Source organism: Pseudophryne corroboree, chromosome 3 (genome assembly GCF_028390025.1).
Source record: "Pseudophryne corroboree isolate aPseCor3 chromosome 3, aPseCor3.hap2, whole genome shotgun sequence".
Taxonomy (NCBI): Eukaryota; Metazoa; Chordata; class Amphibia; order Anura; family Myobatrachidae; genus Pseudophryne; species Pseudophryne corroboree.
In genome coordinates, this window is record NC_086446.1 from 251,566,874 (window position 1) to 251,592,297 (window position 25,424).

The following is a 25,424-nucleotide window of genomic DNA, read 5'->3' on the forward strand; positions in this document are numbered from 1 at the left end:
AGTCTACTAAATTCGATCTGGGAGAAGTGCATAAAAAAGTGGTGACACATTCCTGGATCCTAAAGAAGTGACAATTTCTTTAGGAAAATAGAAACAAAGAAGTAAATTTACTAAGGTGGGAGCTATTTTTTAGAACTTGTGATGTTGTTAATAGCAACCAATCATTCTATCTATTATGTTCTAGAAGCAACTAGATAAATGTTAAGTGAAAACTGATTGGTTGCAATGAGCAACATCACCAGTTCTAAAAAAAACTCCCACCTTAGTAAATTTACCCCACAGAGTTTGACGGCAGATAAGAACCACTTGGCCAATCTATTTTGCCCAGGAAATCATACAGAAGGCTGTTAGTTAGCAAAGAAAGTACTGGATGCTTTTAAATGGTGTCAAAAGTGAAATAATGTAAAAGCTTACAAATTTTGTTTAATTACAAAGGAATTAAAGGAAAAGTACAAAAAATAGTAGAAAAGAAGGTGCTATTGGGTCAATTTGAGATGACTTTAAATTTGTACCAAATAAAAATTATAAAAATTCAATTATTTTTGTTGAAATTAATACTTTAAATGAATTTGAGGTGCATAATTTAATGAAATTTTTGATTTTGGGGTAATTTAAGTCCATTTATTTTTTTATCCTCAAAATTGACATGAAATTATTGGCCCTAATAAGTTTATTGAAAACTTCTAATTGTTTAATTAGTCATTAGCAAGGGTGTCCAAGGGGTTCTGAAGCAAGCCCTGGCATTTTTACCCTAGAATAAAGATTTTCCCAACCGATGAGACACCCAACAGCTGCATCACGAATTCATGCACCAATGTACCATTGGTCGCATTATTGGACAGTAGAGCAGCCCTAAGGAGGCGCAGAATAACCATCGGAACAGAACTGCCAATGCCAGCTCAAAGGCATCTTTGGACGCATCCCCTGACCCCGACACAACTGCATGTGACAAGCCACTCCCCAATTACCTATCAGGAACACCAACCAAAATTGCCTCTTTGTGCAGCAAAATATGTTCTGTGTTCACCGGCAGTAGCAATCAGGATGCGCAGTGCGACTCAGACGCATGTGTAGATGTAACGCATCGTCCGCTAGCTTCCCACATCGACACTGCATCCAGCTCTGAATAAGGCCCATTATGTGTGTATGGAAATGTAGTGCTGACAGTTCAGGTACTGAAGGGGAAAACCTAAGATAACTATCTACAAAGATAAATATCTCTTCTATAGTTTATATAAATATGGTCAGGAGAAAATACCCATTAGACCCATTATAGTGAAAGACACGATCAATAGGTAGTTATAGACATACCCAACAGGTGGTACTAGACACGCAATAGGAAGTGTTAGACACACCCCTTTGGTGGTGCATGCTCTAATAAAATGTGCTGAGTACTGTGATGTTATTGCATTAGAATGCTTAATGTTTGTAGACACTCCCTTACTAATATGTGTAAGCCTGAATCTTCAGTGATGGTCCCTAGGACCAGAGGGAATGCTGGGAAGTGGGTGGTCCGGTGTGCAGTGTGTCTAGAATTGGTAATAGAATAAAAGAGCACAGCAGTGAAGTCGCATGCCTTTGTGTCCTAATGATTGGAATTACAAGCATAAGAACAAAACATGGTGTCAGAAGAAGTTTTACTTGGACTGTTAGTGCTCAGAGTATGACAGGATTCAGCAGAAGTCTGTAAGGCTGTGATACAGAGTGTCTGCAAAGCTTGCTGTGTGCTTTCCTTTCTTCAAACATAAACTGTCCCCTCCAATAGTCATGCTGATATCTGGTAACTTATCAAATTACCCTAAAGGCCCATATAGACGGGCCGATGTGGGAGAGATGTGTGCTGAGCGAACCGCTCAGCACACATCTCTCCCGCCGCTCAACACAGAGTGATGTGTGCTGAGCATGCGGGGGGGGGAGACAGGGGGGGGGGGGAATCATTTCACCCAGCGGGCCAATCTAGCACCAGCGATAGCGATGCGCGGGGCTGCACATCGCTATCGCTGTAGGGGGTACACATGGAGCGATAATGCTCAAATTCTAAGCAATCTAGTGAGATTGCTTAGAATATCACTCAGTGCGTACCCCCCTTTACAAATGTACTTCCTGCAAAGTTATAATTGGAAGATGCAAACTCTATACCAAATTTACACTGGCTATTATGGCAGGGAGAGAGGTTCATGGATATGTACAATAAATAAATATATCTTGTGCTCTGTTGGAAGTCATGGGAGGAACAGATGGAACAGATCAGCTGCTCTTTTCTGCCAGTCATGTGATGGCTGGCACTGGTCTGCTCCAGGACCTGGACAGCAGCCAGGCACACACCTGTGTGATGTTAACCCTTGCAGTCTGGCACAGAAATGCTTGCCAAACAGTGCCTAGAAATATCACATACTTTCCTTACTTACCGAAAAGTTATGACTCAGAAAAAGCTACTTTGGTACAAAATTGCTATTTTCCTGCAGAATAGGTGCAGCATTTTATTTTTCAAAGACATTTCTATATGAGCATAAAATGTATTACTAGTTTTATACGGACCATGCAAGGATATAGCCCCAAATGTATTAAACCTTAAAAAGTAGAGACTTATAAAGGGTGATAAAGTACCAGCCAATCAGCTTCCTAATTGTCATGTGACAGGCTGTGTTTGGAAAATGACAGTTAGGAGCTGGATGGCTGGTCATTTATCACTCTTTATCCGTCTCTACTATATCACTTTATAAGGCTTAATACATTTGGGCCATAGTATTATATTTGAATAATGTTTGTTTTACTGTTAGTCTTCAGTAAAACATGAGAGAATTTAGTTTCTTAGCATAACTGTTTTTATGTGCACCTGTCACAGTATAGGCACCCTTCTTGTGGGCTAAATCAATATTCATGAGAAAGCAGTATATTCATTCTTTGTGATAGATAACTACTTTAATATGTGGTTACAATAAAGGTCATACAGAGTTTGAGTGCATTGCTAAAAAGTAAAACAGTTGTCAAAAATGTAATTGGATGCATATGCAGTGTTGAACAAATCACAAGTTGAATGGAGGTGCAGAGGATTATGTGTCATGGCTACATAGCACATATCAGATACACTTCCAGTATCATTTTGTTTTCAAGTAAAATATGCAGCAGATAGAACTCTCTTTTTTCATGTACAAAAATATAAATAAACAAATATAGCTGAATTATGCTCATAAACTCATATAATATATGCATGAGCAATGACGGGAACACGTATGTGCACAAGGAGTCATCAAGACCACTTTTTTTTAATGTGTCACGTTTGTGAATGTGAAGCTTTCATTATATTCTTCAGAAAGAGTCTTGACATGCAGCAATGTTTATATACCAAGTACTGTACTTGCCCTGCATTGTCTTGTACTGTAAGTCATTGTTTCCTTTTTTGTTTTTTATGTACTTTGTTAGGCGCTGCAGAACCCTTATGGCTCCATTTTAAAGGATAATAATAATAATAATAATAATAATAATAATAATAATAATAAATAATAATAATAATAATGTGACATATAACAGTGGGAAAGAAAAGAGGCCTCATTAAAAGTATAGGATGAGACCCGAAGACTGCCCTTTATCACATTTTAATAATCACATGCTGCCAACTGAAGTCTGACTTATTTGCTTCCCCTACAGGACTTGGCTTATCCATGCAACAGAAAAAGTGCATCTTTATTATGTAATAATGCTTGAAAAAAACAAAACCATTTTCTTAAACATGGGAGTATTACAATACTTGCTGATAACTTTGACCTACACCTACTCGACCAACTTTTCAGGAACTCCCGGAGGTGTGGTTCAGGGTCCAAGCATGTTTTCAATCTTCACTAAGGAAGGGAGGAGAATGCAAGAAGGTGGTTTGCTCTACCGATTCCGAGGGAACTCCCTGACATTCAACATTCCAAGAGAGTAGACGGTATGATTATTATACAGACTGATGTCAAATAAATCCTCTTAATATTAATATTAAACGGATTGTGGTCGATATAAACATGACACATTTCAAATCAGCCTGTGCCTCAGCCTAATCTCCAAACCACACACACCACAATAGTGTGATAATTTATCTGTATTTAGTGAGTCACCCTCAGTGGTTACAGAAGGTGGAATCAGACAAAACACCCATTTACCAAATATAAATGTGTGTACTCAGGTATGTGCCATAATTGTGATTAAACAAATTGGCTGTATGAACTTTGTTTCATGTAAAAGGTGTGTCTGACACCACAATCTTCCTGTGTCAGAGAGAGTGACAAGAACACCTCTGTGCAGTTGTGGGTAACTGCTCCTTTCACTCTATAAGTCCCAATCTGTGGCTTCCTGCTTACATTCACTCCACATATATTTATCATACAGCTTCCCTGGCACATACAGCCCTGTCCTCAATAGTATAATCACACGAGTGGACACTCACTGACTGTCTCACCTGTGGACCTCAAAAAAAGTTTTAAACATTATACAAAATATACTGAGAATGAGGTATTGCCCTATTATAAATTCTAATGGGGGAATTCAATTATTGTGGATGTGCGACTGCACAAATCCCCAAGAATTCCGTTAAGCCTATTGTTCCTCTATAGGGTGCGAGGGAAATTGTGCAATGTTAGTGGCTGTCATTTGGCATCATTCCGACCGTGGCCAACACCGCTAACTGAATTGCTTCCTTTAGGGGTCTATTCATTATCTCTTATTCATTATTCATATTTATTATCCTTTTTATTACTCGTATTTTCGAAGCTTGACAGTGTGACCCTTCGCCATATTTAGATGGCACTTATTCCCTGTCCTTCCCTATGGATGCATTGCATGGGAAGGAGCCCCGGGTTACAAAGGGGGATCCGCCCCCTATTCTGCTCCTTCCACCGGATGCCAGTTATTAATATTAACACCATGAATAGACTCCTTAGTGACTAAGAGTAACCATACAAACATACCTTTGCCTAGTGATTTTCTAAAGCTTGTGAAGCTCTCTGGTGACTTTATATATTGTTTTTCATTTACAGAAGTGATACATTATTACCAATAATACCCAATTCCAAACTGAACTGTTGCTTCTATACGGTGATCCTATGTACCGACATTTTACTTCTATTTCCGGAGTACTCTAACAGTCATTTGTGACCGGTGTGGTATGGAAGGTCGAAAGTAACTAGGTCGACAGTAACTAGGTCGACCACTATCGGTTGACAGTAACTAGGTCAACAGGGTCTCTAGTTCAACATGGTCTAGGTCGACAGGTCAAAAGGTCAACATGAATTTTTAATTTTTTTTGGTGTTGTTTTCTCCGTACAGTGACAGTGAACTCCAATTAGTACACCGTGTCCACTTGCATGGCGCTTCGAGCAAAGTTCCTCGCTACGCTCGGCAAAGGTTACTATTCTCAATCGTAGTCCGCATGGATTGTTAAGTAAGAAAAAGTTCAAAAAAAGAAAAAAATTGTGAAAAACTCATGTTGACCTTCTGACATGTCGACCTAGACACCCTGTCGACCTAGAGACCCTGTCGACCTAGTCACTGTCGACCAATAGTGGTTGACCTAGTTACTGTCGACCTAGAGACCGGATCCCAGCTGCGACGCCAGTAACATCACTGCTCACCCCAAACTATATAATGATATATATAATACACATTGCAATTATATTTTACATAGCTTAATATATTGTGTATTATAGTCAGATATCTTCAAACCAATTTTGTGCTGCTGAGTTTTGAAAATACAAATTATTTATGATTGTGTACACATGCATATTTATATAGAAAGATATATCATTTAAAAATAACTATTTCTAGGTTGTTGTTTTAGAAGCAGACACCACTGTAATCCCATGTGACATATGTGTATTGGCATGAATGTAACATTACTGAGTCAGTTTAGGAACCTGGTCTAGTCTGTAGCACACACCCAGAATATATACAGGAATGTTGACATATCACAAGAAAGAAAAGGCCCCACCCCTGATGTAATAAATGCTACTTCTGTACTAGAACAGCTGAAGGCTGATATTCTGACATTTGTTTTCAGGTAGCAGTTTAACATGTAACAAGTGATTCACATGCTTTCAATGACGGCTTCCAGGTACAGAATTTAAAACACAGTTAGGATGTTGCGCCTGATGTTCTGCGGTGTCATCTAGTTTAATAAAATGGTATGAAGGATAATTCTAGAATGTTACATGTCCTTAAATATTATGGATGTGTATATTGGTCATGTACAGTCTGGCCATGTTCTGGTTGTCAGACACCTCTGCTAACTACCAATATACTGTACAGTGTATACGTAACTGCCAGTAAGTTAAACTTTACACTTTAACTTAGGCAATATAATTCTATAATTCTACTTAAAACATTGTATTTGATGACATAATCTTTATTACAGTGATTCATAGTTGCCTACCCTCCCTCTACCGTTTTATTCATTAATCTCCTGCTACCTGACATTGTATATCAAATCTCCCGAATTCTTCAGATTCTCCATTACAGTTCAACTCAGCCTGCTAGGGGTTCCACTAAGGAGTTTCTTTGCAAGGAAAGTGATTTGCTGTAATTACTGTAATTTGCTGTAGCTGTGCAGGAGTATCTGTTGATGACTCTCATTATCCCCCCCTTGTGGAACCCCTGGCAGGATAGATAGCAGCACAAAATTACACAGTGGGCAGGCTATACCAACCTCTTGCAGTACATCCTGCCATACATCGCGCTGATACTAATTGCGTATGTACTAACATATGTGATTACTATCTCAAAGGGCCCCTCTCCCAATGGGCCAGATGTACTAAGCCTGAAAAGTGATAAATATCACAGTGATAAAGTACCAGCCAATCGGCTCCTAACTGTCATTTTTCAAACACAGCCTGTAACATGGCAGTTAGGAGCCGATTGGCTGGTGCTTTATCACAGTGATATTTATCACTTTTCAGGCTTAGTACATTTCCCCCAATAAGAGCTGCCTTTTGTGATGGCCACTGGACTTCCAGGTTTATGATCTGGGGGTCCATCGGTGCATGCGCAGAGCGACGTGGCGACTGCGGGGATGCTGAGAAGGATCCATTGAACCCTCTGACAGCACCAATGCAGAAAGAAGCCTGTAGGCTTCTATAAGGTAATGGTAGCTTTTGCAGGTGTTACCCTTCGCATCAGATACCCAGCATCTGGTGCTTAGTACATACAGGAAATATGGTAAAACCCTGATAACAGGGATACATCCCACCCAGTGTCTTCTTATCTGTTCTGGTGTGCAGTGATTTATAGTGTGCTGCTGCTGCTGGTGTGTGTGTTGTGACGTTAGGGGGGTACACACAGGGAGATTTCCCAGAGATGTGTGCTGAGCGATCTAGCACAGATCGCTCAGCACACATCTCTCCCCCGTTCAGTACTCAGCGAGATGTGCTGAGTGAGGGGGACGGATGGACAGGGGTAACACTCATTTCACCTAGTGGTGAAATGAGCGATCTAACTAGCTTTGGCATGCATGCATGCTAAATCTAGAGTCGGCGATATCGACACGCGTGTGCTGCGCATCGCTGTCACTGGCACCCTACACACGGAGCTATGTGTTCTTAATTTCTAAGCAATCTAGTCAGATTGCTTAGAAATTAAGCGAACATCGCTACGTGTGTACCCCCTTTAGGGTAAGAATTTGTATTAGTAATCTTTAAACACATTTGTTAGAGTATCTGGTGTCCATAATGATTTGAAGGATACTATAATAATATGGAAAACAGCGCATCCACAAAATATAGATAGGTTGCGCGGGACCTGTTTTTGGTTAGATCAACACAGAGGACTCGTGGACATTCACCCAGGTTAGAGGAGAGGAGATTCCGCACAATACGGCGTAAAGGCGTTTTCACGGTAAGGACAAAACGTGTTTGGAATTCCCTGCCCGAGGGAGTTGTAATGGCGGAATCTGTCAACACCTTTAAGAATGGGTTAGATAAATTCCTATTGGATAAGGATATCCAGGGGTATGGGGCATAGTCATGCATTATAGTTACTATAAATAGGGATAAAATGCAATGGCTGACAGCAGCATCAGTCAGAAAGTTTAGTCAAATCATCATGCATAGGAGACCACAAATAGGTTGATCTCGATGGACAATTGTCTTTTTTCAACCTCAGATACTATGTTACTATGTTACTATGTTACTATGATTTACAAGTTGCAGACAGTCCAGTGTTCACAATAAAATAATATTAAATAACCTGAAAAACATACTTATATGCTTTCACACAAGGTCAAATTGCATTTGGAATTTATTGCATAGGCATCACATTTATCATGCATATTGTGCTGAGTGAGAAGAAAAGAAATATCACAATGAATAGTTGCAAACAATAAACCCCGTATTGCAGGCAGCAATGTTAGCTTCTTACAAAATTTCACAAAATATATTGTTACAAATGTTATATAGAAATATCACACAACAAGCATTTACGCATAGGCTTGCCCATATGTGTACCTAGACATGCCCTTTGAGCAGAGTATGACACGCCCTCTCAACGGTGTACATTTTACTATAATCTCCCTGATTCTGGCTTTCAAAAATATGTGGTAACATTAGGGAAATGTTGGTTTATGGAAAATGTACAAATGTGTCCACGATGTGCAAAATAAGTTCCTGATTTTAGTTTTGTTACATTTTAACATTAGCACATCATACAAAAATTAAGTCACGTAAATGATGTACCTACAAAGTGGTGAACCACTGTTTTCCAAGTAAATAACTGACATCCTAAAATGTTTTCTTTAGGTACTAATAATAAACTACACCACTGCCACCCTTATGCCCTCCACTCTCTCATGTTAAAATAAACATACAGTATGGTCTCCATGGCTGAAAGTTGCAATGACTTTGTATCTAGACTATAGTGTATGGATTATTGAGAGCTGAACATCTCATATATCAGTATATGCTACCTGTATACTTGTGGTGCACACCCCTGACATCCTTTCTTTCTGTACCCCCTTTTTTCTGCTATACACTTACTGACCACTGATAAAAAGTTATAAAATTAATAATAATAATAATAATAATAATAATAAAAAAAACTTTTTAATATAATGAAATAATTTGTTTCCCATTGCACTTCCTTTGTTCAGCGAACTGCCACTTACCATCATTTGTACCTGACGTAACTTCTATTGGTGAACTCTGTAATGTGATTGGTCCATTCTTAACCTCTGCTGCAAACTACAATGAAAAGATAGACTCGTCAGCAGGTATTGATTGTTCCCCTGTCACTAAAGCCGAGGCAGCCATTTTGTATCCTGGAATAATACAGTAGTGACATCACTGAAACACTTTATGACGTACTTTCATAAGACACTGGTTCCTACTAAATCAATATGCTGCATTTTCATGAACCTTAGTTCAGTCAACCTAGTGGCTTCCTATACATGAGCAAGAAAACAGTTGTATTTTGTCTATCCATTAAAAGGGATACAAGTACCTATAGCATTCAGTTTAGATAAACAGCTAGGGATTGTTTGATCACAAATATTTTAATTAAATGAAGCATTAAAATGCAAACCATAAATTATAATGGGTTGGATATGAAATACCGGCATCTGACGGTCAGAATCCAGATGGATCATGGTAAGTATTTTAACCCTACCCCTACCCCTGATCCTAACTACTCGAACAGCCTAAACCCCCCTCAACCAAAACCCTTACCATTCTCTCCTACAACCTAATCCTAACCTAATTGAACACAATGGGCATTTTGCCTCTATTCAACCTCAATTACTATGTTACTATGTAACCCCCTCAGCCTAACCCTAACTTCCTCTCCCCTCAGCCTAACCATAACCCTATCCCTAGTGCCTAACGCTGACCCCAAGAACAATACTTACCTTTGGAATCCATCATAATTCTGACTGCCAGGATCCACCCCTCGGTATTCTTACTGTCAGGATCCCGATTACTGGGATCCTGACAGCATCCCATTACAAAATCCATTTGGTTTGCAATTTGTCATATTTTGATTGTTTATATTTTATATTGTATCTAACTCATTTTTCACTGACACTGTATGTGAGTAAGAAGATGGACACACATACAACTGTCATTAGAAAAACATGGCCTCTTGTCACTTCAATTTAGGAGACTATAGAAATATTACTACATATTTATTTCTGTTTCTAAAACACACATCCTTAGACAAATCCGTATTTTGAATGAAACCAGTATGATTCAGAATGGCTGAAAATAATCTTCAAAAGGAACTGAAATCAAAATTCTGTAGCACTGGAAGTTACATTTTTTATCCAGGAAGGATCATTTATGAATGAGCCTTTCTGTATATGGGCCCAAATGAAATAGCCTGAGAGTTACAAGCACAGGTGCGATTTGGCAAATTAGTCAATACATTTAAAGCACCAATAATTTAAAGGGCAAAACCAACCTGATTTTACTTTTACCATCATTCTCGTTTAAATCTATGGGCTAAGTCACTGAAAATTCACCTGTGCCTTCAGCTCACAGACTATTACATTTGGGCTATTGTCTTTTAGAATATTACAAATGGTGTTATGTACAAGTGTATGAATCAGTGATATAGAAAAGTTAGAAATTAGAGATGAGCAGGTCCAGTTTTCCGAGAACCAGACCCACCCAAGCATAACGTTCCGAGCCGGGATCCGGGTTCAGCTCGGGTTTTCCCATCTGACTCGGATCCTAAAATGATGCAAAATGTCATCCTCTTGGTGTCGGATTCTCACAGGTTTTGTATTCTATAAACGTCCCGGGTGATTGTCATCTTCCGGCTGTGGAGCTTGTATTGAGTAGAAGTGTCCGTGCTAGGCACCCAGAAGGGAGGGTTAGCGTTAGGGTAGAGGACAGGGGAAGTTTAGGGTGTTAACTTTGGGGCTGTCAGGATTTTAACGGCCGGGATGCCGATGTCGGTATTCTGACCATTGGCATCCCGTCCATCTGGATTACATACTGAACTCATAGGAAGTAGTGGTAAGTGCCAAATGTGCTATGACCTGCACTATTTCGCACTTAGATTCAATCTCTGTATGTATGAAAGCCGACAATGTTGAGAAAATCTCTTTTCTCTGTGGGCAACTTCTGTAGAGGTCTCAGGCTGCACACGAGATCTTGCGATGTTTGCGATATCTCATGCATACAGAGTGGGGCTAGCCAGGAGGTAAGACACAGTGCATCAGTACTAAACTGATGTGCTGGGGACTTGCACGGATCACTGGAGATGGGAGCTTTCTTCCCCTTACTCCTGTGGCCAGGATGGTAATACAGCTCTGCATTATTGCTTCCTGCTTCATCTCAATAAGCAAGAAGAGCTATAGCAATAAGCACACCTCCCTCTAATTTGTCATATACTTTAAGAAGTAATTGCAGCTGTATAAATTAATTTTTCATATAATTTGATTAATAATTGCAGATGTTTAAATATATACGTTATGGTAAGAACTTACTGTTGATAACGGTATTTCTCCTAAGTCCACAGGTTCCACAGGATAATATTGGGATATGATGAAGCGACAGCAGATTTGCGCCAATCGGTCAAAGCTTTTCAGCCTCCCAGCATGCAACGGGCCCATCCATATATCCCTGCCTCCTGGCTCAGGCAAATCAGTTGTATTCCAAAGCTCAAGGCAGGAGCATCATAGATAGCCCTAATCAGGCAAGAACACACATACACACCCTTCGTTTCAAGAAGGAAGAGGTTAGTGAATAAAAGGATCCTCAAATCAGGTGAGTCAGGGTGGGATCCCTGTGGAACCTGTGGACTTAGTAGAAATACTGTTATCAACGGTAAGTTCTTACCATAACGTATATTTCTCCGGCAGGGTCCACAGGTTATTCACAGGATAACATTGGTATTTCCCAAAGCAATTTAGTGGTGGGGACGCTCCTGATTGGACAGGAGAACCCTTTGCCTGAATTCAGCATCATGAGAGGCAAAGGTATCCATGGCATCAATTCTAATGAATGTGTTAATGGAAGACCATGTGGCTGCCTTACATATCTGTTCTGCTGAAGCACCACGTTGTGCTGCTCATGAAGGACCTACCTTACGAGAAGAGTGAGCAGAGACATTAGCCGGAACCAGGGAGATCAGTTTGAGAATATGCTTCTGAAATCATCACCCGAAGCCACCTTGCCAGTGTCTGCTTATCAGCAGGCCATCCTCTCTTGTGAAATCCGTAGAGAATGAAGAGAGAATCTGTCTTTCTGATGGCACTTGTATGATCCATGTAGATCCTTAAGGCACGGACCACGTCCAGCGATGCATCTCCCGCAGTAAGACCCGATACCTGGAAAGCCGAGACTACAATTTCTTCATTAAGGTGGAATTTAGACACCACCTTGGGAAGATACCCACATCTAGTTCTGAGAACTGCTTTATCTGGATAAAAAAATCAGAAATGGGGAACGATATGAGAATGCCCCTAAATCTGACACTCTTCTAGCTGACGCCATGGCCAGTAGAAAGAAAACTTTAGCTGTCAACCATTTAAGATCCACTTTATTAAATGGTTCAAATGGGGCAACTTGAAGGGCTTTTAGGACTAAATTTAAGTCCCAAGGCACTGTAGGAGGAGCAAAAGGAGGTTGAATGTGCAGCATTCCCTGGAGAAAAGTACGCACATCCTGTAAGATGGCAATTTTCTTTTGGAACCATACAGTCAACGCTGACACTTGCACTCTCAAGGAAGCCACCTTCAGACCTTTATCCATTCCTGCCTGAAGGAATGCTAAGACCCTGGAAACTCTGGAAGACTTAGGGGTATATTCAATTGAAGTCGAAAAGACGGCAGTTTTCAACTTTTTTAGGTCGGAAGGGGTTCCGACCTATTCAGTCTAACCCCAAATTATTCAACAAGTCGAGGAATTCGACTTGTCAAAAAGCACATCGAAAAAGCAAAAAGCAGAATAGCTGCCGATCCACTTGCTTGTGTCGAAAACGGAGCCAAAACCGATTTTTTTGGCCCCCTTTTCGTCCATCTCAATTTGACTTTAAAAAAAGTTGAAGTGAGATGCAGGAGCAGAGACCGGGAGAGCTGTGGGCTGCCAGATGGGGAGAGCAGCACCGGAGGATGACACAGCCGCTGCTCACAGCAGCATCCACCCGGCTCCAGCAAGCGAGACCTCGCTTGCTGGAGCTGGGTGAATGCTGCCGTGAGCGGCGGCTGTGATGCGGGGACGTGGAGAGGCAGAGAGACGGGGGGGGGGGGAGGAGGGGAGATGGGGGAGAGCCACTGCCAGACAGGGGAGAGCAGCGCTACAGCAGTGGCTATATAGTGGCTGGTGTAGTGCTGCTCTCCCCCGTCTGCCCGCGGCTCTCCCCGTCTCAGCTTCCGCATCTCAATTAGACTTTTTTAAAAGTCGAATTGAGATGACATTGAATAGCCCAGGTCGGATACATTCCGACAAATGAATGTCGGAATGGATCCGACTTCAATTGAATATACCCCTTAGAGTCCATTTTTCGTTCAATACACCAATGAATATAGGTTTGTCATATTCGGTGATAAATGCGAGCTGAGGAAGGTTTCCTTGCTCTGAGCATTGTTTGAATTACCTGTTGTGAGAATCCTCTTGACTTCAGTTGATCCAGATGTCAGTGATAACAAGGACCCTGCATCAGTAGATCTGGACGTTTAGGGAGCAGGAGCGGAGCATCCATCAACATTCTCTGCAGATCTGTGTACCAATGTCTTCTGGGCCAAGCAGGAGCTATTAGTATCACAGCATCCTTTCCTTGCTTTATCTTTCTCACGACCCTGGGTAATAGGGTGATTGGAGGAAACACATAAGCCAGATGAAAGTCCCATCTCACCGTCAGGGCATCCAAAAAGATCGCCCTGGGTTCCTTTGTTCTTGACCCATATGCGAGAACTTTGTTGTTCTGACAGGACGCCATGAGATCTATCTCTGGCAACCCCCACTTGTCTACTAGAGTCTGGAAGACCTCCGGGTGTAGAGCCCATTCGCCTGCCTAAATGGCATATTGACTGAGAAAACCTGCTTCCCAGTGTTCGTTCCCGGAACGAACACTGCGGACAAGGCTGGATGATGAAGTTCTGCTCACTTTAGTATGTGACTTACCTCTTTCATCGCTTTTCAGCTGCGAGTTCCTCCCTGATGGTTGAGGTACGCTACTGCCATTGCATTGTCCGAGCGGATCTAAACTGGTTTTCCCCCGAAGAATGTCCTTTGCCTGAATCAGTACCATGTATGTGGCCCAAAGATCCAATATATTTATTGGCAGGCAGCCTTCTTCCTTGGTCCATTTCCCCTGGAAACACAACCTTCCTGACACTGTTTCCCAGCCCTGGAGACTGGCATCCGTTGTCAGAATTTCCCAACTGATATCAAAAAGGGTCTTCCCTTGTCCAGATGGGATATCTATAGCTACCAGGCTAATGACCTTCTTACTTCTATCGTAAGAACCATAGTCTGCGTTTTTATTGTCTGATGCAACCGATTCCATTTGGCAAGAATCAGATGCTGCAGAGGCCTCGAGTAGAACTGTGCATACTCCACCATGTCTTAAACAAAAAGAATCTGACGCTCAAGGGTGCGTACCATACTGACTCTAAATTACTGTTATGAACCACAGGTAGTGGTTCATTCCTATTTTATGTTTATAGTTCTCTTGCAGGCCAGGATTTCCCTTTGCTCTGGTTTAGAGGATTCTTGTTTGCTTCCGGGGGTGAGTCTGTGTAATTGCAGCCTGTTTCCATGTGTTTGGCCTCACCTGTCTGCTAATTGCATCTTGTCAGTTTGGAGTCGTGCAACAGGGCAGCTGCATGACATAATTAATTAGGGCTCTCTGTTATATTCTAGCTCAGTGCAATACACAGACACCGGTGATAGTTCTTGAGTTCTGAGCTCGTTCCTGCCAGTTCCTGAGTGTCGGTTCCAGTGTCGGTTCCAGTGTCGGATCCAGTGTTGGTTCCAGTGGCTGATCCCATGTCCTGTCGTGAAGCGTTCCTGTCCAGAAGTCCTGTGGCTTTGTCTGTGCCTGGTCGAGTATCTGGCTTCTTTGCGTCCACCGGTCTGTCGTTTGGGATTCTGCCTGTCCTCCGGTTCTGAGAGCCTGTGTCGGCTACATTGGGGGTTCCTGTCCGTTTGCCAGTATTTGTACCGGTTCCGTGAGTAGCGGCTTTGCCGCATCCGTCGGCCTAGGCCGCTGTATTCCTTGGTTATATCTGTTACTGGTGTTTTGCAGAGGGTTATGCATATGCTTTCACCGCTGGTACACAACAGTATAGTGTCGGCGTGTGGACAGCATTTCCTTCTTTTCCTTTGGCGGCGTGCCGCACATGTATTTAGTTTTAGGGTTGTTAGTAGCCACTAGCCTTCTGTTTGCTTTAGTTAGAGGTACCCTTGTTATTATCCTGTCTCAGTTCACGCCTTGTCTCACTCTAAGACCTGGGGGCATCGGAGTTGGGCAGACCTAATCCGCCCTTCAAAAGCGGCTGCCGTGGGCCCAAGAAACCATAGTCATGCAGGCGTGAACTGACCACACGGGTGAAACAATGGAGGTAGGCTGCTAGGGGCTATTTCCATACCACACCTTATTTCAGCGTCACGTCCTGGTGCTCTGGACTCGCTACGCAACATCTCTCCTGTTCTGAGCACCAGGAACGTAACATTATCACCGGCCATACAACAAAAAAGAAACAAAGCTAAATAGTAGTTTTTTCTTTTTTGGTCCAGTGTCTTGTCTAGAATCCAGTCCGGTGTTTAGAATCCAATCCTGTCTAGAATTCAGTGTGCAGAATCCAGTCCGGTGTTTAGAATCCAGTCCTGTTTAGAATTCAGTGTGCAGAATCCAGTCCGGTGTTTAGAATCCAGTCCTGTCTAGAATTCAGTGTGCAGAATCCAGTCCGGTGTGCAGAATCCAGTCCGGTGTGCAGAATCCAGTCTTGTCTTGTCTAGTTTAAAAAAAATCCAGTCCAGTCTTGTCTAGTCTAGTTTAGTCTTGTCTTGTCTAGTTTAAAATCCTCCTATGCCAACTATGCAAGCCCTGCAAGCGTCTCTCTCAGCCCTGAACTCTGCTTTCAGTGCTTTGAAACCTGAGCGACTGGAAGTTTTGCAGCAATCCTTAAAGCAACTGCAAAACCTTCTGACTAAAATTTTGCTTATCTTGCCAGAAGTCGTTGAGAGTTCATCTACCTCTAAAGAGACTCTTGCTCACAATATGGTGACAAGAGAATCCTCAGGTTCAGTTGGAGAGAAAAAGTTTAAAAGTTTTCTGCGGCCCAGGCTCTCAGAAGAGGAGCGTCTGCGTCGCAGAAACTTAAATTTATGCCTATATTGTGGGGGTTTAGGCCACTATCTGCAGACCTGTGAGTTGCGCAAGCCAAAGAGTGGCGACAAGTCCTGCCCTCTGGCCAAGTTGAGTCAGGATACAAGACCTACTCCTGTCTCTACTGTGGCAGAGGTACTTGTCACACAACCCACACTAAAAAGCACTCTGTCCTATAATTGGGGTCCTTGGGCTAGGGAGCCCCATTATAGATTCAGGAACCAAAGGAGAATGTTTCTCTCCTCTCTTGATTTTCCTGTTGAAGCAGAGTTGCAAACCCCTGGAGCGGTGCCCGATGCCCGGGGTCCTGGAGCGGTGCCTGATGCCCGGGGTCCTGGAGTGGTGCCCGATGCCCGGGGTCCTGGAGTGGTGCCCGATGCCCGGGGTCCTGGAGTGGTACCCGATGCCCAGGGTCCTGGAGTGGTGCCCGATGCCCAGGGTCCTGGAGTGGTGCCCGATGCCCAGGGTCCTGGAGCGGTGCCCGATGCCCAGGGTCCTGGAGCGGTGCCCGATGCCCAGGGTCCTGGAGCAGTACCCGATGCCCAGAGTCCTGGAGCGGTACCCGATGCCCAGAGTCCTGGAGCGGTACCCGATGCCCAGAGTCCTGGAGCGGTACCCGATGCCCAAAGTCCTGGAGCGGTACCCGATGCTCGGTCATAGAGGGACATCGAATATTATAGCTCAGGTGTCAATACCAGAAGGGGTCTCAGAAGCTGTTACCCCAGGAAGGGACTTGAAAAGCGCAACTCCAGAGAAGGTGTCTAAAACCATAGTACTAGAAGGGAACTCGAGAAGCAAAACCCCAGAAGGGATCTTTGAAGTAATATCCCCAAGTGGGGTCTCGAGAGACACAGCCCCAGAGAAGGGTCTAGAAGTCGCTTCCCCAGGAAAGGACTTAAGAGGCATAGCATTAGTGGAGGTTCTGAAGGTTATAGCTTCAGCAAAAGTCCCGGAAGTTATAGTCCCGGGAGAAGTTTCGACAATTATCGACTCAGAGAGGGAGGCTGACGGCCCGGTACCAGAGAGGGAGGCTGACGGCCCGGTCCCGGAGAGGGAGGCTGATGGCCCGGTCCCGGAGAGGGAGGCTGACGGCCCGGTCCCGGAGAGGGAGGCTGACGGCCAGGTCCCAGAGAGGGAGGCTGACGGCCCGGTCCCAGTAAAAGAATCCGAGGCCACTGCCCCAGCGGGGTTCCCGAAGGCCACTGCCCCAGCGGGGTTCCCAAAGGCCACTACCCCAGCGGGGTTCCCGAAGCCACTGCCCCAGCGGTGTTCCCGAAGGCCACTGCCCCAGCGGGGTTTCCGAAGGCCACTGCCCCAGCGGGGTTCCCGAAGGCCACTGCCCCAGGTGGGTTTCCGAGGGCCACTGCCCCAGGTGGGGTTCCGAGGGTCACTACCCCAGGTGGGGTTCCAAGGGCCACTGCCCCAGGTGGGGTTCAGAAAGTCACTGCCCCTGGTGGGTTTCAGAAAGTCACAGCCTCGAGTAAGGTCAGTAGTGACTAGGTCCTAGCAAAGCACTCTAGTCAGTCAGATGGGAAGGAAGCAGATCCTGACTCTGTTGATATCTCAACATCTATAATCTTTGATGGGGACTTAGTCCAATTTCTGGCACTTTACAAACATTATTACACCATTTTGTTGTCTAGACCATTTCTGGGCATCACTTCAGAGAACCTTGTGCTCTATCTGATTTATTCCTTTAGAGGAGAGCCTTTCGAGTGGGCGTCCAGCTTAATGAAACTGAAGATCCCATTCTTCAGGATCCCCCGGCATTCAGTGATGCAGTTATTAAGAGATATGGTTCCAAAGAAATTGGTTCAGGTTCCTCTAGGTCACCCGTCTTATATGCTTAGAGTCCACCGTATACTGTAAACTCGGCACAAGAGTCTCAGCCCGTTGTTTTGACTGCAGGATGTGCTTTTCTGTCTTCTTCTAATAGTAGTACTTTGCCTGAAAGTTCAGCTCCCAAGGTTAAGAAACCAATCTCTGATTTGAACCCAGCCTTGCTGGGAGGTACCATCAGTTCAGACAATGTTTGGGGAATTACCTCGGTCAGACCTCAAGAACTTTGTAAAAATAATAATAAGAAGAAAAAGATATAATTATTGACTCTTGCGTTGTTATTAAAAAAAAAGATTTTTTCTCTCCTTGTCTTGTGTCCAGTGGCCACCGTCAAGGGGGGGGGGGGGGCACTGTTGCAAGCTGTTGCCACAGCTTGTTTCTGTTTTCTTGCCTGTTAGACCAGTGTGTCAGTTTTTTTTTGTATCCCTTGTTTTGGAAAGTCTGAATTTTGGTGTCCGTTGACCCCTCCTCAAGGGGGGGGGGGGTACTGTTATGAGCCACGGCTGTGGTTCATTCCTGTTTTTCATTTTTGGTTATGTATTTTATGTTGTACTTCTGTTTCTGTTCCCCATGGGTGTCATGGGGTGTTCGGAGCCCACCCTTAAGGAGAGGATACTGTTATGAACCACAGGTAGTGGTTCATTCCTATTTTATGTTTATAGTTCTCTTGCAGGCCAGGATTTCCCTGTGCTCTGGTTTAGGGGATTCTTGTTTGCTGCCGGTGGTGAGTCTGTGTAATTGCAGCCTGTTTCCATGTGTTTGGCCTCACCTGTCTGCTAATTGCATCTTTTCAGTTTGGAGTCGTGCAACAGGGCAGCTGCACGACATAATTAATTAGGGCTCTCTGTTATATTCTGGCTCAGTGCAATACACAGACGCCGGTGATAGTTCTTGAGTTCTGAGCTAGTTCCTGCCAGTTCCTGAGTGTCGGTTCCAGTGTCGGTTCCAGTGTCTGATCCCATGTCCTGCCGTGAAGCGTTCCTGTCCAGAAGTCCTGTGGCTTTGTCTGTGCCTGGTCGAGTATCTGGCTTCTTGGTGTCCACCGGTCTGTCGTTTGGGATTCTGCCTTTCCTCCGGTTCTGAGAGCCTGTGTCGGCTACATTGGGGGTTCCTGTCCGTTTGCCAGTATTTGTACCGGTTCCGTGAGTAGCGGCTTTGCCGCATCCGTCGGCCTAGGCCGCTGTATTCCTTGGTTATATCTGTTACTGGTGTTTTACAGAGGGTTCTGCATATGCTGTCACCGCCGGTACACAACAGTATAGTGTCGGCGTGTGGACAGCATTTCCTTTGTTGTTCTTTTCCTTTGGCGGCGTGCCGCATATGTATTTAGTTTTAGGGTTGTTAGCAGCCCCTAGCCTTCTGTTTGCTTTAGTTAGAGGTCCCCTTGTTATTATCCTGTCTCGGTTCACGTCTTGTCTCACTCTAAGACCTGGGGGCATCGGAGTTGGGCAGTCCTAATCTGCCCTTCAAACGCGGCTGCCGTGGGCCCAAGAAACCATAGTCATGCAGGCGTGAACTGACCACACGGGTGAAACAATGGAGGTAGGCTGCTAGGGGCTATTTCCATACCACACCTAATTTCAGCGTCACGTCCTGGTGCTCTGGACTTGCTACGCAACATCTCTCCTGTTCTGAGCACCAGGAACGTAACAATTACGTAGTGATCCTCCTGTCTGGGTATTCCCACAAAGATACCCAGATAGGAGGATCACTACGTAATTCAGAGTGAGTATGGTACGCACCCTTGCCTGATTAATTAACAGCATCTACCCCAGTGATAAAGAAACCATTATATGTGGAACTTATTCACATTAATTGTGAGTTCGGTACGCACTAACGTATATAATTTGGAGATAGGCTAATATATCTACAACAATATATTGAACATATTACACTATGATCTTGTATCTTCTATTTCTTTCCTATATATGAATGGTGTCCTATTGGAGATAAACAGGAGTTTACACCACTTTTGAAAATTTATACGAAAGAGACAGAGGATTTCACCATTCAAGAAAATATGGACATAAGTATCAATTAATTTTGTGTGAATTCACATCTAGCACCTGGACTTGGGAATTTGTTGTGTGAATACTCCACTATGTCGAATGTTGACACCTTCAATCCCATCACACGCATTGCTGCTTGAATGGATACCTTTAGACTGTGTAGCAAGTCCTGAATACTTGACTGAACCTTGGATATCTTGTTCAGAGGTAAAATTACTCTCTGAAGACTTGATACCAATACAGCCCCCAAGTGAGTAATCCGCTATGATGGAACCAGAGATGATTTTGCCCAATTTATGAGCCACTCGTGCCTTTGCAGATACGTTATTGTCTGTTGCAGATGACATAGGAGCAATTCCAGCGACTGTGCCAGGATTAAAAGATCGTCGAGTTATGGAAAAATTTGTATCCCCTGCTGGCGGAGATAAGCTGCTATTACCACCATAATCTTGGTAAATACTCTGGGGGCTGTGGCTAACCCAAAAGGTAGGGCCTGGAACTGAAAATGCTTTTGGAGGATAGCGAACCTGAGATAGCACTGATGGGACAGTGCTATACGAAGGTAGGCATCCTGTATATCCAGGGATACCATATAATCCCCTGGCTCCATGGCCAAAATGATGGAACGTAAAGTCTCCATATGAAACTGAGGTACCCAAGTGTACTTGTTCAGCACTGAGATTGAGAATGGCCGAAATTACCCATTTGGTTTCTAAACTAGAAACAGGTTGGAGTAAAAACCCTGTCCTCATTGCGCAGGAGGAACTGGAATGACTAATCCTGACTAGGGAGGCCAATCCCGGGATCGGGATCGGCGGGATCCCGGGATTTGGGCCCAAAAATGCCGGAATTTGAATCCCGGGATTACACTGCGCATGTGCGGGAGGGAGTGTGTGTAAGTAATACTACTTACAATTAGGCGGGCGGCAGCCATAGACGAAAACGCTGAACGCGGCGGCACTTCAAATGTGGTGCCGGCCGCCAGCCAATCAGAGCTGGCGGACCGGCAGCCAATCAGGGAAGCTGCCGCGGCAGCCAATCAGGAGCGACTGCTGCGGCCGCTTCCCTGATTGGCTGCTGGTCCGCCAGCTCTGGTTGGCTGGCGGGCAGCGCTTCATTTGAAATGCCGCCGCGTTCAGTGTGTCCATGGCTGGCGCCCACCTAATAGTAAGTGGTACCTACACCCACCCTCCCTCCAGCACCGCTACCAACCCTCCCCGCTACCTACTGTACACCCTCCCGCCCAGCTACCTACACCCTCCCGCCCAGCTACCCACACCCTCCCACCCAGCTACCTACACCCTCCGCACCGCTACCTAGACCCTTCCGCACCGCTACCTACCCTCTAGCGCTGCTCCCTACACCTTTCTTCACTGATCCCTACTGCAATCCCGGGATCCCGGGAATCCCGGGATTGATCGTTTTTCAATCCCGAATCCCGGGATTGAAAAAACGGCCCGGGATTGGCCTCCCTAATCCTGACTGAAGCAATTTCTGAACTGCCTCTTGCAAAGCCCCGGCCTTCGTGTCTACCAGAGACGGGCTAGTACAAAAAAATGGGCTGGTACATAAAAACCTTTGAGGAGGGTGCTTCTTGAAGGCAAAAGCATAACCATGAGATACCGCTTCCTGCACCCAGGCATCTGTTGTAGACTGCTGCCAGATCTGTGCAAACTGAAGAAGTCGGCCCCCCCCACCCTGGGATCCCCCAGTTGGAGGCCCGCACCATCAGGCTGATGGTTTATTATCTGTTTTACCAACCGGTCCTCTGGTAGCCCAATGCTTTTTAGTCTTACCAGACTTCTTGTATTGGGAGTGGACTGCCTGCCATCACTTTTTTCTTTAGCTTTTCCATGAGACTGAAAGGGCCGAAAAGCCGGAACTTTAGGTTTGAAATTGTATGTGGAAGGAAACTTTACCTTCTTGGAGTCTGCTTCTGACTCCAAAATATCTGTCAATTCTTTACCAAAAAGAATATCTCCAGAAAAAGGCAAGATTCCAAAACCTTCTTAGATTACGAATCAGCTTTCCACGTACGTAGCCAAACTGCTCTGTGAGCAGCTATGGTTGAAGCTGATGCCCTGGAGGCAATAGTACCCATATCCAATGCTGCTTCTTCCAAGAACATTGCAGCCTGTTCAGTGTCGGACTGGGGCATGAAGGGCCCACCGGGGGAATGCTGTTGTAGGGGCCCATACTTAATGGTGTGGCCAGGCTCCAGTGGGAGAATGGCAAACCACCACAGACGTTTGGCTAACCAATACAGTGTACATGTTCTGTGCCCCTTGGTAAATGTATAATAAACCATATTCTTGTGAAGTATAATGTAACATAAGTATAATGCATAATTTAAGTGCACTTGGATAGAGTGTGGAACCTGATCCCTAGAGAAGGAGGAGGGCCCACAGGCAGTGGGGCCCACCGGTGGTTTCCCTCGTTCCCTGTGGGCCAGTCCGACCCTGCCTTACTGCACCTCCTAAATCTGAACTTTGAGCTTTTTATCTCTAGACCTATCATTCGCCATTATGGTGTTCCATTATAATGCCCATGTTGATGTCCTATAGATATATGCTACGATCCACAAAGATGTGTATTGTACATTGTCCTACAGATTTATCAGTATGTGCTGCTCTGTTTAAAGAAAAAGATGATGTGAATGTTGAAAAAATATACTATTTTACGTGTCTTGTTTGCTTCTTCACACACTCAACTGTTTGACATTACTCCATAAACTGGAAAAGTGACATGCATGGACAGTGTCGGACTGTGGCATGCAGGGCCCACCGGGGGGAATGCAGTGGTAGGGGCCCATGTTAGGGGTGTGGCCAGTCTGCTGAGGGGGTGTGGCCAGCCACCTCATTGGTTTGACTAACATTAGAGATTGCAACGTCTGGGCCCCTTCATAAATATATACAGTATATTAAGCTGCTGCATGCATGATAATGTACCAGATTAATAACAGATTAATATCAGCAATGCACTGTAGAAAATACACCATAGTCCAGTATAAGGTAACATATGTATAATTCAAGTGCACAGTCTGAAACCTGATTCTTAGAGCAGGAGCTGGGCCCCCAGGCAGTGGGGCCCACCGGTGGTTTCCCCTGTGCCCCTGTGGGCCTGTCCAAGCCTGAGCCTGTTTTATATGTCCTATATGGGATTTTTGATCTCTAGATGCTATTGAAAAATCCCCCTCCAATGCATCAGCCCAGGCAGCCACTGTCTTTGCCATCCAAGCTGAAGCCATGGCTGGCCTTATGACTGACCCAGGCAGGGAAAAAATAGTTTTTAAAAAACCATCCACTCTCCTATCTGTGACATCTTTTAATGGTGTTGAAGGCAAAGGTAATGTAGATTTTCGCACTAATCGAATCACATGTGTGTCTACAGTACTTTAGGAGCCAACTCCCTTTTTAAACAATCCCCAGCTGGAAGAGGATAATTGGAATTACATTTCTTAGGAATTCTAAACTTCTTATTGGGCGTAGCCCAAGCCTCTTCCATGATTTCCGTCAGCTGATCTGACCCTGGAAACTCAGTCTTATCTGTTTTGGGATGTTTAAACACAGGTGCCTTGGTTTTTAACACAGGCTCTGCTGAATCCTCTAAGGATAGAATGGCTTTCATTGCTTTAATTAACTCAGCTATATCCACTGAGCTGACACCTTCCTTCTCCTCATCGTATGCCGAAGTAGAATTTATTGAGCTTTCATCCTCCGATGAATCCTAATCTGAAACATGTGTAGCCTGTGAGGATAAAGATTTACTTACCACTGGCTTATCAGCCTGTTTCTTTTGAGAGGCTGCTGCTGGAAATTATAAACTGCAGGTGGGAATCTGCATGTAAGGGTTAATCATGTAACCTCTCCCTGGTACAGGAGTTGGAGGAATTATCCGTTCAGCTATACTGGATAATGTCTGTGCAAACATAGCCAAAGGTGGATCAACCTGCACCTGAATTTGCCTTATATTTTTCAAGAGACCCTGGTGAAAACTAAAACAATTTGCACACAAACCATCCTGAACCAGATCCTGAGAGGTTAACATAGCTTTGCAAGACAAACATGATATGAGTGTTGGTGTTGCTGTGAATGTATCTTCCTCACCTTTGCCGCTCTTAGACATGATAAATAATCAACACTTCCACAGTGTACTACACAATTTGTGACTGTAATCACTTTAAGTGACCTACAATCTGAACCTACCCATGCACCAGCATTGAGGATCTGAATATAATAAACTGACAGAATATATAGTAAAGTCAGCAATCACACTAGCAATCAGTTACATGTTATACATTAGTATAATAAGCAATATGAGCACATCATCAACGACAACTACATTTCAAGTATGTAGGAGAACATATTACTGAATCATGTTTAAACAGATCTACCGTATTCAGACGCATAGCTAAAGAAACAACAGTAATAGTATACAGACTCATATGCAATAGGCACTTATCTAACTATTCATACTCAAAAAGGTAGATAGAGACTTAGTGCTGTATTACCCGTACTCAGTAGAGTGGGATACAGGGAGATTCACCCTGCTTCCAGGATCGATCAATACGTTTGCGAACGCTGAGTGGATCCAGACGCTACTTGTGTACACTGCTGCTCCATGAACCTATAGTCAACACAGACGCTCAGTGAACACAGACGCCCCAGTCACACAGCCGCCTATGCTGCGACTCGGTCCCCTTCATGTACAACGTCTTAGATGGAAGCGGGAAACAGTTCATGGCGGGAAACTCTGAGAAAACTGATCATGAACTGGGGGGAGGGGCGACTAGGAGAGCGTTTGACTCCCCACTGCTGACATCAACCCTAGGGATCGCAGCCTCATACTATTCTAGGAGTCTCTGATCCCTAAGGCCTAGCACTGGTGCACCCGAGTTGGCAGCTGCGTCAGCAACTTTTTAGTAGTCTCCTCCCAAAACAGTGTGGCTGAGTCCGTATTCCCCTTCTAAGCGGAACCGATGTCTTACGTTCTCCCCATGCTCCGGCCCCAGCCTGGTAACGTCTGCTGGACCTGCTAGCATATCCAACACAGATGCCCGCCGAAACAGCACTGTACTTGTGGGTAAGCATTGTCGCGACCCGGCGGAGAGTTGTTGGAGCGACTCTTCCTAAGGTACGTATATGACACTTTTTAGAAAGATCACTCAAGAAAAAATAGTAAGACTATAAAAATAAAATAAGAAAACTTAGGGCTGCTAAAACCAGCAGCCCTCTGACCATGGTGTGGCTCCTTCCGCACCAAACAAAAAACTGATTTGCC

At 44.3% G+C, this 25,424-nt stretch overlaps 1 protein-coding gene across 14 annotated transcripts in view; it reads right to left on the reverse strand.

The window, feature by feature from the left end:
• BCAS1 (brain enriched myelin associated protein 1) overlaps positions 1-25,424 on the reverse strand; it is a 267,020-nt gene that overhangs the window by 201,904 nt on the left and 39,692 nt on the right. For all 14 annotated transcript variants that reach the window (XM_063959000.1, XM_063958999.1, XM_063958998.1 and 11 more), the window contains exon 3: positions 9,128-9,203. In XM_063959000.1, the coding sequence (XP_063815070.1) occupies positions 9,128-9,203 (76 nt within the window). The remainder of the gene's footprint in view (positions 1-9,127; positions 9,204-25,424) is intronic.